General features: G+C 38.8%; 1 protein-coding gene across 1 annotated transcript in view; it reads right to left on the bottom strand.

Annotated features, from left to right (window-relative positions):
• Positions 1-2,434: 2,434 nt before the first annotated feature.
• The window catches only part of TRHR (thyrotropin releasing hormone receptor), a 37,746-nt gene continuing 26,316 nt past the window's right edge, over positions 2,435-13,864 (bottom strand). Inside the window, exon 2 of the mRNA XM_029924060.1 lies at positions 2,435-2,842. Coding sequence (XP_029779920.1) covers positions 2,435-2,842 — 408 coding nt within the window. The remainder of the gene's footprint in view (positions 2,843-13,864) is intronic.

Below are 13,864 nucleotides of genomic sequence, written 5' to 3'. Positions count from 1 at the left end.
GTGTATATATATAGTTTAGTTATTCAGGCCATCAGTTCACAAGCTGTCATTAGCATGCTGGCTTAAAAAAATGAGACACAAAAAAGAAAGACATTTTTTATCTTCAGTATCTACACCATTTAGAGAAGCTGTATTGATCCTTGATCCCTGGTTTTATCCTCAGAGAAATCACAGCTGTAGTGAGACTGTGATGAAGATAATGTGGTTAAAGTACCTGCCAGCAAGCTTGAGACATGCTCGGTAGATGCTCAATGATATCAGTTCCCTTCCCTAATGAAAAAGCTAATATAGTCCAATGCCCTCTGTTAAGCAATCTATGCACGTGTGTGTGTGTGTGTGTGTGTGTGTGTGTGTGTGTGTGTGTGTGTTTATATGCACCTGCACATGTGCCTGTGTGATTTGGGGTTGGGTCACTCTGGTACTTCTATTCATATGATTACAAACTTAATATTTAGTCCAGGATGAAAAGTCAGCTCAGATAGATTTCTTGGTATCATACAGATAGACGTTTAGTGTATTTCCTATAAATATTTGCTTGCACTTGTTTATGGATACAGTGACAGGATAAGAGTGTCTTCCTGGAGTAGATGAGGCCAGTTTTCTCAAAAGCGTATTCTGGTCTGATGCTCTGGATGGCAGAGTCTCCATGTAGACTCTGAAGTTTCCAACAGAGAAATGACATCTTCTTCACAAAAAAGGTGGGGAGGGGTCATTGTCATTAGCAATTAAGTTTCAAAAAAAAATCCACGAAATAGGGATACAAACTGGAGCAGGGAAAATGTCAGTCTGGGGCACCCCGTACTTTTTGGCCCTGTCATTAAAAATGAACTATTACTGAACCATCACCAAGGAGATACACTTGGAGATGCGGATTGGCCAACTACCAGTAGGTGAGTCATCTGGAAGGAATTAAAGTAGGACCTTGACACGACGTCTTGGGTAGATTCACATTCACACCTCTCTCATAATCACAGGAAGAGAATAGCAGGTCTAAGTCATATTTAGAAAAAGATATTAACAATGAGATGAAATCAATTTAGCTCTATTGAAAGTAAAGCCAACAGAATTTTGCATGGCTTTGATTTAGAATCTATAAACAAAATATCACTAGCATAACACAACAACAACAACAACAACAACTCCCAATCCACAAATGACAAGCAGGTGGGAAGGAAAGGCGGTTGCAGACAAATTAAAAGCCATAGACTACAAAGCTCTGTGGGGAGTCGTCATCTGGAAGCGTAACAGTCAGACTCTGGTTGACTTATAATAGCAACTAAGCTTCGGAGAATGTTTCAAACTTGTTAAGCTAGATTCACTAGAAGGATTCGCTCAGCATGGCTCAGTAGTTTATACACAAGGATGCTCAAAAAGGATTTTCTCCTTAAAATTTTAGAGAAAGAGTAAAACCTTATTTTAAATACTTGGTCTTATCTTGGCTCTACATTTCAATATTACTAACGTGCTAGTTCCTATCTTTAGTTATTTAATCTATTTCTCCTGTCTCACCCATCATTTAGGAGGCTCAAAGAGTTGGTTCAGAGCCAGATTCATCTAAAAGTCAAATCTACATTGTCTTCTCAACTTGTAACTCTGGCAATATTGAGGTTTATTAAAGTTTATTAAAGTTGAATGACGACATCTACTTTATAAAACACAAGAATTCTCCAGGGGATGAAAGGTGCAGCATAGAGAGATAGTTGATGCTACTGTCCCAGCACTGTATGGTGACAGATGGCCGCTACGTCGGTGGTGAGCACAGCATAACATATACAGCTGTCAAATCACTATGTTATACACCTAAAACCGATGTGACACTGTGTGCCAGCTGTACTTGAATTAAAAAAATCATCTCAGGACTTTATAGGCATTTGACATTTGTTTTTGTTTTTCATACGTGAACGTATTTGTCTGAAATCTCATTTTTACTCAATAAACAATGTTTTTCCTATATTTCCCTGTAGTTTCAGATATGCATGAAACAGGACTGTACTTTGTTAAAATGAACTGCTAAATGCAAACATTTAAACATTTACATGTTGCAAATTACCAAATGTGCAAGTAATTTGGGGGAGTTTGAAAAATTACATTTATTATGAATAATGTTAAATCAATGTCTAGATTTAATCTAAGCTTCACAGCCCCTGGAAATATAGTGAGTTTCTCAAATTGAATGAAAAGAGCTTCACTTTCAGTTTCTACCATTTGGCTCTTTCACAAATCTGTTTCAATTTTTGTGAAACATTTTTATAATACTAGAAGGAAAATATGAGTCATTCTCATGTGTTAAGTATCTGGGGCCAGGATTTATTAGAGTGTCAGCAAAGACTTTATCTGCTCTGTCTTCACATACAAGTATTGGCTGTTTCCTCTTGGGCTGATAATGGCACAGATTCTCATTTACTTTGTGGTCCATTTTCTTCTTATTCACAAATCAGCTTTGGCTAAAGGTTATTTCAGAAGCTAAGCAGGTATCATCAAAAGACACTTTTGTGGCAGACAAATAAGTGTCAGTGACAGTGATATCATCAAGCTCTGTGCTGAAATGATCTGACCCCTTGATGACACTATAATTTAGGGCCACACTGTAGTTAGCAGGTTTCTCCACAGGCTTCTGTTTGCAGTTGCAGAGCTTTCTGAAGGCTGCACGGAATTTCTGGGACATGAGATTGTAAATCACTGGGTTGATGGCACTGTTGAGATAAATGCAAATTCTGCAAAAGAGCAAGAACCAATTTTCTTGGAAAGGGCTGGAAAGAAATGAGTTGACAACGACAAGAGTCCTGTAGGGCATCCATAAAAGGGCAAAGAGAATTACAACCACTGCCAGCATCTTGGTGACCTATGGAGAAATAAAGAGAAATGCACTGCAAACACAAACAGAACAGAACAAACAAAAATAAACCAACTACTTCCCCCACCAACCCCCACATTAGTTCCCAAGATGCAGTCCGAGACAAGGACTTAAATGCAGATGGTTTATATGTAAGATCATCCCAGGAAGAGGGAGTTAAGGGCGGGAATGATTGTGATGGAAGAGGGGAAGCTAAGACGGGGTGTATCATTGTGATGGCCCCCACTGTGTGCTTCAGCATTATCTGTCCAGGGAAAGAGAGGCCCCGGCCTCTGTCCACTGGCTGTCATCTCCCCTTTGTTGAGGAATGCCCTTAGGGGCTTTAACTGGCCCACACATCCAGAATTCTCCTGCTTGGAAACTCCCTGGGTCTTTAGAAAGAAGCAGAGAAGATAGACAGGGGACAGTGGATACTTGAAACAGGGTGTTCTCTGCAAACAGGAGCCATCTACTATAGCAATGGCTGCAATCAGAGTCCAGCTGAGAGAATGTGACACAGGCCACCAAAATGTCTGTGACAAGTGTTGGGAGACCTGGGGTCTAATCCCCTCCCTACTTACCTTCTATATGGCCCTGAGAAATGATTTTAATCTTATAGCTTGTCTGCAAAATGGTGCCAGTGTTGCTCCCCTAAATCTAAAGAATAACATGACAGTTTGAAAAGGAGAAAATGTCTTTCAAAAAAGCCAATAGTTATCGAATGTCTACTATGGGTCAGACACTGGCCTAGTTGCTTTGCATATGTTATCACGTTTAAAAAGCTGAAAACATGGGGCACATGGGTGGTGCAGTTGGTTTAGCATCTGACTCTTGACTGTGGCTCAGGTCATGACCTCACAGTCATGGGATCGAGCCCTGTGTTGGGCTCCACGTTGGGTAGGGAATCTGCTTAAGATTCTCTCTCCCACATTCACTCATGTACATGCTTTCTCTCTCTCAAACACACACACACACACACACACACACACACACACACACACCAAACCAAACAAGAAAAACCAAACCAAAAGGAAAAAAAACACCACATTATAAAACAGCTGAAAAGCTTCCAAAATAGGCATCACCTCTCCCATTTTTCAAATAAGAAAACTAACATGTAGGTGCCGGTGAGGACTTTGGCAGAAGTGGCGGAGTCTCAGAGCCGAGATCAGAGTCTAAGTCATCCTGGATCCAAACTTTTGCCCTTCCCAACTGCACAGCTTTTCTTCAGCATACAGGGAGATGCAGGACGGGGACAATAAACTCTGAAATTTTACATGGCGTTGACCCTAATTCTAAGAACAGCAACACACAGGAGGAAGGACAACACGTAAGATGGGCTTGATACCCAAGATTGCCCAGGGACAAGCTTCTCAAAGAGCAGCATTCAGCGGATTATTCTCTCACTCACCTTCGTGCTCGGTGACAAGTTGGGGACTGACCCTGGACTCAGAGTTAGGTCATTTGGGTTTGTCTATATTAGGTGGTCTTAAGACCTTAATGAAATAATTCATTTATATTTCCATTTCTTCATCTGAAAATATGCCTGACCATAGTGTTTCACTTACATCATAGATTTATTGAGAAAATAAAATTAAAAAATAATGGATGTGTTAAGAGCTCTGAAAATGTTATCCTTCGATGAGTGACAACGTAAAGAGGACACAATATGTCAGTTCTGTGAAGGGCATATTAAAATTGTAGCTGTGGGGGCGCCTGGGTGGCTCAGTCGGTTGGGCCTCCGACTTCGGCTCAGGTCAGATCTCACATTCGTGGGTTCGAGCCCCGCATCAGGCTCTGTGCTGACAGCTAGCTCAGAGCCTGGAGCCTGTTTCAGATTCTGTGTCTCCCTCTCTCTCTGATCCTCCCCTTCTCATGCTCTGTCTCTTCTGTATCAAAAATAAATAAAAGCATTAAAAAAAATTGTAGCTGTGGTTATCTTTTGGGTGGGGAAGATAATTGCTTTTCTTCTAAAGCAACACTTTACACATTCAAAAATAAGTTTTTAGGGCACCTGGCTGGCTCAGTTGATGAAGCATGTGACTCTTGATTTCGAGGTTGTAGGTTTGAGCCCCATGTTGGGTGTAGAGATTACTTAAAAAAAAAAAAAAATCTTAAAACAAACAAACAAATAAAATGTTCAGTTATTTTTAGATTCTCACAGCATTTGAGAATTTTCCTCGGGCCAGGCTTTCTAGATGTTCTGAGCTTGAAAACTATCTAAGTGGAAGGAACTGCTTCTTTCCTCCTCATCCCTCCAGACTTGCCAGCTGTTTTACTGAAGTTAGTGCCAGCAGCCTCTATCTTGCTCTGGGATCGAGGGGAGAATCCTGTTTTTAGAGAGGGCTTTTTAAAGTTCTTTAGTGTAGAAATAAAGATTCCGCATCTAGATATCTACTCTGGCATCAGTATCTATTATAAATTCATCTCCCAACCTTGTACTTAATCCTGGTAATAGAATCCATCTTGGTCTCCTGAGTTGGGATGCCTCCTTTTTATCCCCAGCACTTTTAGTCTTCTGGTCCTGGGGCTCTGTCTTCCTCTTAGCCATATCTCCTCTGCCTCAGCTAGGACTTCCCCTTGCATCCTACATTGTGGAAGTAATGCTCCCTTCTGTTATTCTTCCTGGCTCTATAGTGACTGTCTCTTTCCTTGGGTCTTCCAATATCATTTGCTGTCTAAGACTTTTCATCTATAGGTAAAAATGGCCTTTGGCTTTCTTTTTTCAAAACCATTCCTATCTCTTTTTGAACAACTCCTATTACTTCTTTGCAGTGATACCTATAAGCTATCCACCTCCTCTCAGGGTCCTGTTTCTCCCTTCTAGGGCCATTTTATCACTTTCTTGAAGCTCTCCCTACCCTCTGAGAATGTGTCACATGGCCCCTCTTCTGCCTCACTCATTGTCCCTGAGCTTCTCTTCAGACTCAGTGCACAGAGTGAACACTTCATATTTTGCTTGCTGGGGGTAGAGACATTTGTTCTGTAAGAGGGTGTAATTTTCACATTGATTCATACAATACCAAGTAAAATATTCCAGAGATTCTGACTTCTTTCAGAGATAAGAAGGATTTACTCAGTCAAGAGGTTAACTGAAGCCTACCACTTTTCTAAGAAGATTTTTAAGATTGCAAGTAAATACGTTAATTGGTCCTAGGAAATCAAATGCTTACTCCAGTGGTAAGTATCCCGAGCTTTGGAAGGAGCTATGGTAATTATCATCTTTATCATCATCGTCACTTCCATCTCTGCCTTTGTCTCCTCTCTAGTACTCCAGGTTCTCTGACATCAAGTCACTGCTGCACACCCGCCAACACCTTCCCACTCCTTGCCAAGGACTAAGCATCTGATATTTGAATCTGTGCTTCCTGCACGAAGAGATTGCTACCATCACATCTGAGTTTTTTTATGATGGCTCATCATAAAGATGGATAAGCATTATCTTATTTAATGCTTATAATAGCTCTGTGTATAAGCTAGTGTTAGCTCCATTTTGCATACAGGGAAATTGGGGTTTAGAGAACATATGTGATTTGTCTGAAGACACGTGAATAGTGAGTGACAAAGCTGTGATTCAATCTAAGTCTACATCAGCCAAAGCCCACGCTCCTTCCTGCTCCTTCCTTTGTACTTCACTCTCTCTCTTTGTGAAAGTCTGTTGCATTTCCCGTGCTGAGATTTCTACTGTGTTATCCCCATTCTGCTCACTTAAACCTTTAACTTCTTCTAAGTATAAATCCAGTATACTTATTACTGCTAAATTTCTAAACTTAAAGGTTGACTTTCATCTACTTTTGTCTACACTTGTCAAGTGAAACATTGAACCCACATTTAATACCTACCTACCTGTTTTCACTTAACGTCACCGAGGGAGCATTGCTTTAAGAAAAGCAACATGTTTCAAGGCTAATATCTCTGTCTTGTGCTTCTACAGTTCCCCAGGCAAACTTGGACATCACTACCAAGACTTTTTATTGCAATGAGCTGTATCTGTCCACTTCTCCAGTATATGGTAATCTTCTTCAGGGCATGGGCAAGTTTACTAATTTCTTTGTCCTCAGGCATTTAGTACAGTGTGGGATGTAAGATAGTCCTCAGTAAATGTTGAACAAAGTCAAGCATGAAAAGATTTCAAAATATAGCCATGATCCTTTCCTGGATTTTAATTCTCCAACATATTGTTAGAGGATTTTTGCAAACCTTTGACCTTATGATATTAAAAACTCTGTTTTAAGTGGAAATTGGTTAATTAATAAAATTAGTCCTAAATGCATTTCAGTTATGTTTGTTGAAATAAATATATTTTTAAAAACTCAAGGAAGGGTGGAGTTAAATATGTTTCTAAACTTGATGCAGTGGAAACTACATCTCCAGTGGGATAATAAAGAATACATTTAACTCCACTTGTAATTATTTTTAATTAATTCCCAGTATCTTTGATTGATTTAATCACTTTATAAAACATTCATAAATTTTTAGTGTAGCCCTAGCTTGCATTTTAACATCTCTTTTTCAATATAGAAGCAAACACCTAGGGAAAAATGTCCTGGCGTTTGCCTTTCATACCCAATTAATTTCACTGTGGTTGTTGAAGTCTTATTTCTGTTGCTATTCCTTATCCCAAATAAAGTGACAGAGATGCAAATTTGAAAATATCTTTGGGCCATTGTTTTTAAGCATCAACATTTTTTACTAGGGCAATGTATGGGGTATGTGATGAGGTGAAAGACTACTTCTTTACAGGCCTCTGTACCAGAATGTGAAGGTCCCTGAAAAACAGTATGACACAGTCTCCAGGGAAAACAATTTCACAATACATTGCTGATTGGGAAGGAGTTTATCCTTGCATTTAGGAGATTCATTTGCATCCCCACTGTGTGCCAGTCCAAGTCCTGGCTCTTGAGGATTTGGAGGTGATCCAGAGAGGCACTGCCAATGGCTTCATGTAGTTTATAATCTGAAGGGCAGTTAAAACACATTGTGATGAATCCTAAGACAGAGAAAAGTTTTGGTTCTATGAGAGCACCTGATCTGGAACTGAGGTTGAAGGTGGTTTGTGAGGGTTTTCTGGTCTCAGTGGCATCTAAGCCAAAATCTGGAGGTAAAGAGAGGCAGGAGGAGTGTTCCTGAAGACACTGGATGTGTACGGGAATCTGGCGGCATGAGATAGCGAGCATATCATGGGGGCCAGAAGGGAGTTAGTGCGCAAGTCCCAAATGCAGATCATGTGACTAAGTAGAGTTTCTCTCTTCCTCTAGGAAGATTTACAAAAAGCCATTATTTTTATTACATTACTAAAGCCATCACTTTTCTCTGATGAAGTGAGGTCGCACTGTGGAGTGCTTGGCTTTCCATGGCTAGGACAAAAGGAGATGCAGCTGCCAAAGGAGATACAGTGGTGAGTTCTGAAAATGTCAGCTCCCTGAAGCCTCATTAGTGAATGAGGAGGTAGGCAACCATTTTTGCACTGTGTACTGAGGGCAAGAAAAGGAGGCTGTAAAAATCAATTGGTTAAGACATAGTATTTAGAGAGAGGGATTACACACAGAGATGCTTATGAGAAGAGCAAGGGGGGAACAGGAGTAGCTAAGCAAGGGACTCTGTCTTTGGCCACCATAGTGACGGTTATCTTTCTCATAAGGATCAGCCTAAAAACTTTAAATCAAGCCCCACTAGGGGTACCTGGGTGGCTCAGTCAGTTAAACGTCTGACTTTGGCTCAGGTCATGATCTCACAACTTTGTGCTGACAGCTCAGAATCTGGAGTCTGCTTTGGATTCTGTATCTCCCTCTTCGTCTGCCCTTCTCTGGCTCACTCATTCTCTCTCTCTCTCAAAAATAAACATTAAAAATATTAATAAAATAAATCAAGCCCCACTATATATACTTTACTCTTCACTGGAATTACATGGAATAGTGGCCTACTGTTTTATAAAAGAGTTTGGCTTCCATCTATTTCAATACATCCTTTTGTAATCATTATAAAACCTCCTGATAAAGACTCTACTAGAGATTTCTTTTCTTTCTTTCTTTTTTTAATATGAATGGGACAGATTTCTATCTTCTGATTGTTAAAGTTGAAATTATGGTTCCTTCAGGAAATACTAGTTCAAGTCTGCATACATGTGCTGCATGTGGAAAACCAGGCTTTTTAGATTCCCTATTTCATCCTGCTAAGGATCCTTGTATTACTAACCACTATCCCTGTCACTAGTACCATGACTTTTATTGCAAATTATAAAACTATTTACTAATGTTTGTATATTGTTTTTAAGAAAGTGTTAGATTTATGTATGGGAAAGTTGCAAAGATAATACAGAATTTCCATATACTTTACACCAAACTCCTCCTATTATTAACACCTTATATTAATGTGGTGCATCTGTCACAATTAATAAACTAATATTGATAATTTTTCTATGGAGTTAGTTAACCTCATACCTTATTCAAATTTCATTAGGTTTTCCTGGTGTACTTTTTCTGTTCCAGGATCTTGTCCAGGATGACATGTATTAATCATCAATTTCATTGGGTGCCTTTGGGCAGTGACAGTTTCTCTAACTTTCCTTACTTTTGTGAAGTACCAGTTAGGCATTTTATAGAATATCCCTCAATTTGAGTTTGGCTGATATTTTTCTCATGCTTGGAGTGAAGGCATGGACTTGGAGGAGGGCCACAGACTACCATTCTCAACACAATACATCAAGGGTACATGTTATTAGCTGACTTATGACTAATGTTAACCTCATATATTGTTTTATTGAGATATAATTTACATATAATTAAATTCACCCACATTTAAAGTGTATAGTTCAAGTTTTTAGTATATTCACAGAGCTGTGCAACCATTACCACAACCTAATTTTAGAACATCTTCATCATCCTAAAAGAAACTCCACCCCCATTACAAGTCACTCCCACCTTCTGCAGCCCTAGGTTGCCCTGGGCAGCCACTAATATATTTATGCCTGCATAGATTTGCCTGTTCTGAACATCTTACATGAATGGAATTAGTCTTTTGTGGAATGAATGTCTTCTTTCATTTAGCATAATAGTTTAGGCTCATCTATGTTGTATTAGTACTTCATTTCTTTTTATTGCTGAATAATATTCCACCCTATGTATATGCTACATTTTATTTATCTGCTTATGTGGGTGGTATGCACTTTTTACCTAAAACAAATATACTGCTATGAACATTTGTGTACAAGTCATTAATGTGGATATATGTTTTTATTTTTACCTGGGAATGGAGCTGCTGGGTTGTATATTCTATTTTAAGTTACGAAGCATTCCAGAATATTAAACATTTAATCATTAGAACAGTTCTCAGAGACGATTTCTAATATAATGCCTGGTGAATAACACTAATTGACTTTATAGATATATCGGGACTCAAAAAAGATCCAGAATAAAGACCAATCTACAACAGTTGGGAAGGAGTCTTAGGCTGCTCTTGAGAATTGGAGAACAGCATGACAGAAAAACATGAGTGAGAGAAAATGGATATTTTTGGATAAATTTATTATTTATTTATACTTCTAAAATCTTTCATTTATCAGGCTAGCCTGTTTGAAGTGGGTTCAAGAGATGGGTTGAAGACGTGGATAGCGGCTCCAAAAATATCTTTTGAGAGTGCTGCTGGAAAGGGAGCTGGTCATATAGGGGAGGTGCCCAAGCGGGATGTAGAATCAATTGATTTTTTTCAAAATGGAAGATACTATATCTTTGTTTACTTAAGGAAGAACCCTATAGACAGGGGAGATTTTGTGATCCAGGGGAGAGAGAAAGAAGACAATTGGAGAACTGTGTTCTTGAATAGGGAATCGTAGAGGGTACACAAGTGGTGAGGCTGGTCTCTTCTCAGACGTATACATGAAAACATTTTATCAATATCTTCCCCTTTTTTCCACCACACTTGATCTAAGAGAGCAAGATAATGCAGGAGAAAATATCACTTTTACGTCAGTTCTGAATAGAGTCCTACTAGCAGCTAGTTCTTTACTTCCTTGGAATTAACGAAGTGCTTTCATTTTCATCAAGCCATTTTGTTTTTTCCATATGAAATCTGAAGGACAGGTGTTACTGTTCCCATTTCATTGAGGAGGGATAGAAACTGATAGAAACTGGGCTCAGAGAAGCAGAGAAATAAGGCCGTATGACTCATATATATGTATAAACAACTAGCAGCTAGTCATTGGTCTAAAGTCTTTTGATGCTACTGCTAGTTTTCTTTCTAGATAATTACAAAAAATCAACATATATAGTGAGTTGAAGACTTCTGTTGTTGTCAATAATGTTTATGAAATATTTGGAAAGCATAATATTATTGGCAGGAATCATTGGTAGCCCTGGGATTATGGTTTGTTTTTTGCCCCGAATTGGAGTGCTACATTTAGAAAGTACCGATTAGGGAGAAGAAAGTTGTCATAACAAGGCAGATAGGGATCCTTCACACCAAACTATTTCCTAGGAAAAAAACAAATAATAAAATTTAAAATGCAAAAGTGCTAAAATGGAATAAAAAATAAAATAAAACAGAAACTGTTTCAGGGGTCACAGTCCAATCAGTAGCATGTCATTTGTGAGGAACTGGTTACATGCGATTTGGGGACATTTTGATTAATTATCAGAAATTAGTGTATTAGTCTGTCCAGGAAGTCGTAGGGAGTTAATTGAACCTCAGTTCTCTGGAAGATTTGGTTGGAATTCTTGTATTGATTCAGAAAAAGATTCTGACTTTTGATTTTAAGTATGATTCAGAAAAATTCTGTGCATGGCCATGGGTCTTGCTATTATCTAGACATTTTTCCTTGGGAGAGAAAGGTGGTGGCAGACTCCTCCGTATGTTGGTGAGGGGCAAAGTGGAGTGAGTACAGAAGAAAGAGTTAGGGTTGGTGTGCAGCATCTTGGTTTCACAATCCATCTCTGACTCTGAGGAGATGGGGCAGATCACCTGACTTATGTCTGACCCTCATTTCCCAGAGCCAGTAAATGTAGAATCTATATTTATTTCAAAAGTCTCTTCAACATTCTAAGAAAATCCAGCTTATGTTATTCATGGTAACACAATATGCAGACACGTTTGTGCTCATTTCACATAATTGGGTTTTGTTATTTGGGGGTTGTGAGGCCAGGCAAAGGGTCCCTAGAGCATATGTGTCCCTCAAGGTGCTGATAATCTATAGGAATAAATTAAATTCCCAGTAACAGTGATTGTTAGTTATCACCTTAACTGCTGCATTCACAGAGAGGAATATCTAGTAAGTGCTGAAGAACTTACTAGAATTCATTTTAACTTCCTGTAGCTAATTAAGAACATGGTGCATCTTTAAACCCAGAGCCCTGGCTTCCTAACCTTTTATTATTTTCCCTTTTTAAAGTTTATTCTAAGGAGGACACCTGGCTGACTCAGTCAGTTGAGCGTCTGACTTTGGCTCAGGTCAGGATCTTGTGGTCTGTGAGTTCAGGCCTCACATCAGGCTCACTGCCGTCAGCAGAGCCTTCTTTGGATCCTATGTCGCCATCTCTCTCTGTTCCTCCCCTGCTTGTGCTTTATTTTTCTCAAGTATAAATAAACATTAAAATTTTTTTCCTTTGAAGTTTACTATAAGTGAAATATTGTTGAGAAAATTGAATTATAGATATGTATTGGGACATCACTTTAAGAAGAAAGCAAATAATTGAATCCTCTTTAAGGAGTACTGTCAATGTATTATTATTACCATTAGGATTATTATTTTTTTATTTTTAAGGAGTACTATCAATTTAAAGAAAAGTTTTGAAAGGAATGCTGAGCCAAAAATTATTCAATAACAGATATCAGGGGCCATTCAAACATTTGGCTGAAATTCAGTGGCAGAATATAAAGATTTCAGGGCAAGCTTAAATACTGGAAAAGATTTCTTAAAACTAAAACTTTAAAAGCTTTCTCAAAACATAGCTAAGTAACAAGTGATAACAACCATATCAGGAGCTTGTATCTGAAGACTATTTACCACTTCTATAATGAATGATCTTCAAGAGTATCATCACAGCTAACTTTAATTTGTGAATCATAGGCTCTTTATTTGTTTTGGATCCCACATTCTATAACACCAAAGTTCTGTTTTTGGGTTCAGGACCAAAGTAAATCAACACCAAACTTTTATTGGGTCTCTAATACACAAGTTTGGGAGAAGTCCTTGGTAAATATGCCTGGCGCATAATGAGTGCTCAAAGTACAGTTGATTCATTACTGAGTAACTATTTGTTTTTCTTTAAAAATTTTTTTTAAATGTTTATTTTTGAGAGAAAGAGAAACACACAGCATAAGCAGGGGAGGAGCAAAGAGAGAGGAGACACAGAATCTGAAGCAGGCTCCAGGCCCTGAGCTGTCAGCCCAGAGCCTGATGTGGGGCTCAAACCCATGAATCGTGAGATCATGACCTAGGCTGAAGTCGGCTGCTCAACCAGACTGAGCCACCCAGGCACCCCTATTTTTTTTAAATATTTATTTTTCACAAGTGTTAAAATATAATTGAGAAGGTATGTGTGGGTTTAGGACTCCTTAAATTAGCAAAGTGCTTTAGTTCCTGTACTTCTGGCTGGAATATTCCCAATTTCAAAAAGCATACTTCCTTCTGGACATATTTTCTTGGTTAATGAATATAAAACAGTTAGCTTTAATATTCCAATGCCATTCTTTGAAGAGCAGCAATACATTCTGTTTGGACCCTGTCCATGTTCTGCCACACTGCTACATTTTAACAAAGTGTTCTGGTACTGGGAATCTTGCTCTCAGACGGCCTTCAGCAAAGTGATCAATGACCCCTCGTATTTTGTTACATTGATTGAGCCAGTTGAAGAATACACTTAATGAGACAATTATATGAATCTGATTTTAGGGAAGCTTCTACACTGATTGGGAGCTCTGGGATTTTCCTCTTCCAGAGTGTTCTGCTTCGTTTTGACTTGGAGCCTGGAAACAGTTTTTAAAAGACAGTTATAATCAATGTGAGGTGCTTCATACTAAGGAGTGAGATCATTGGTG

The sequence above is a fragment of the Suricata suricatta genome, chromosome 15 (genome assembly GCF_006229205.1).
Source record: "Suricata suricatta isolate VVHF042 chromosome 15, meerkat_22Aug2017_6uvM2_HiC, whole genome shotgun sequence".
In the NCBI taxonomy this organism is placed as follows: domain Eukaryota; kingdom Metazoa; phylum Chordata; class Mammalia; order Carnivora; family Herpestidae; genus Suricata; species Suricata suricatta.
This window is presented reverse-complemented; position numbering and strand designations above follow the sequence as displayed.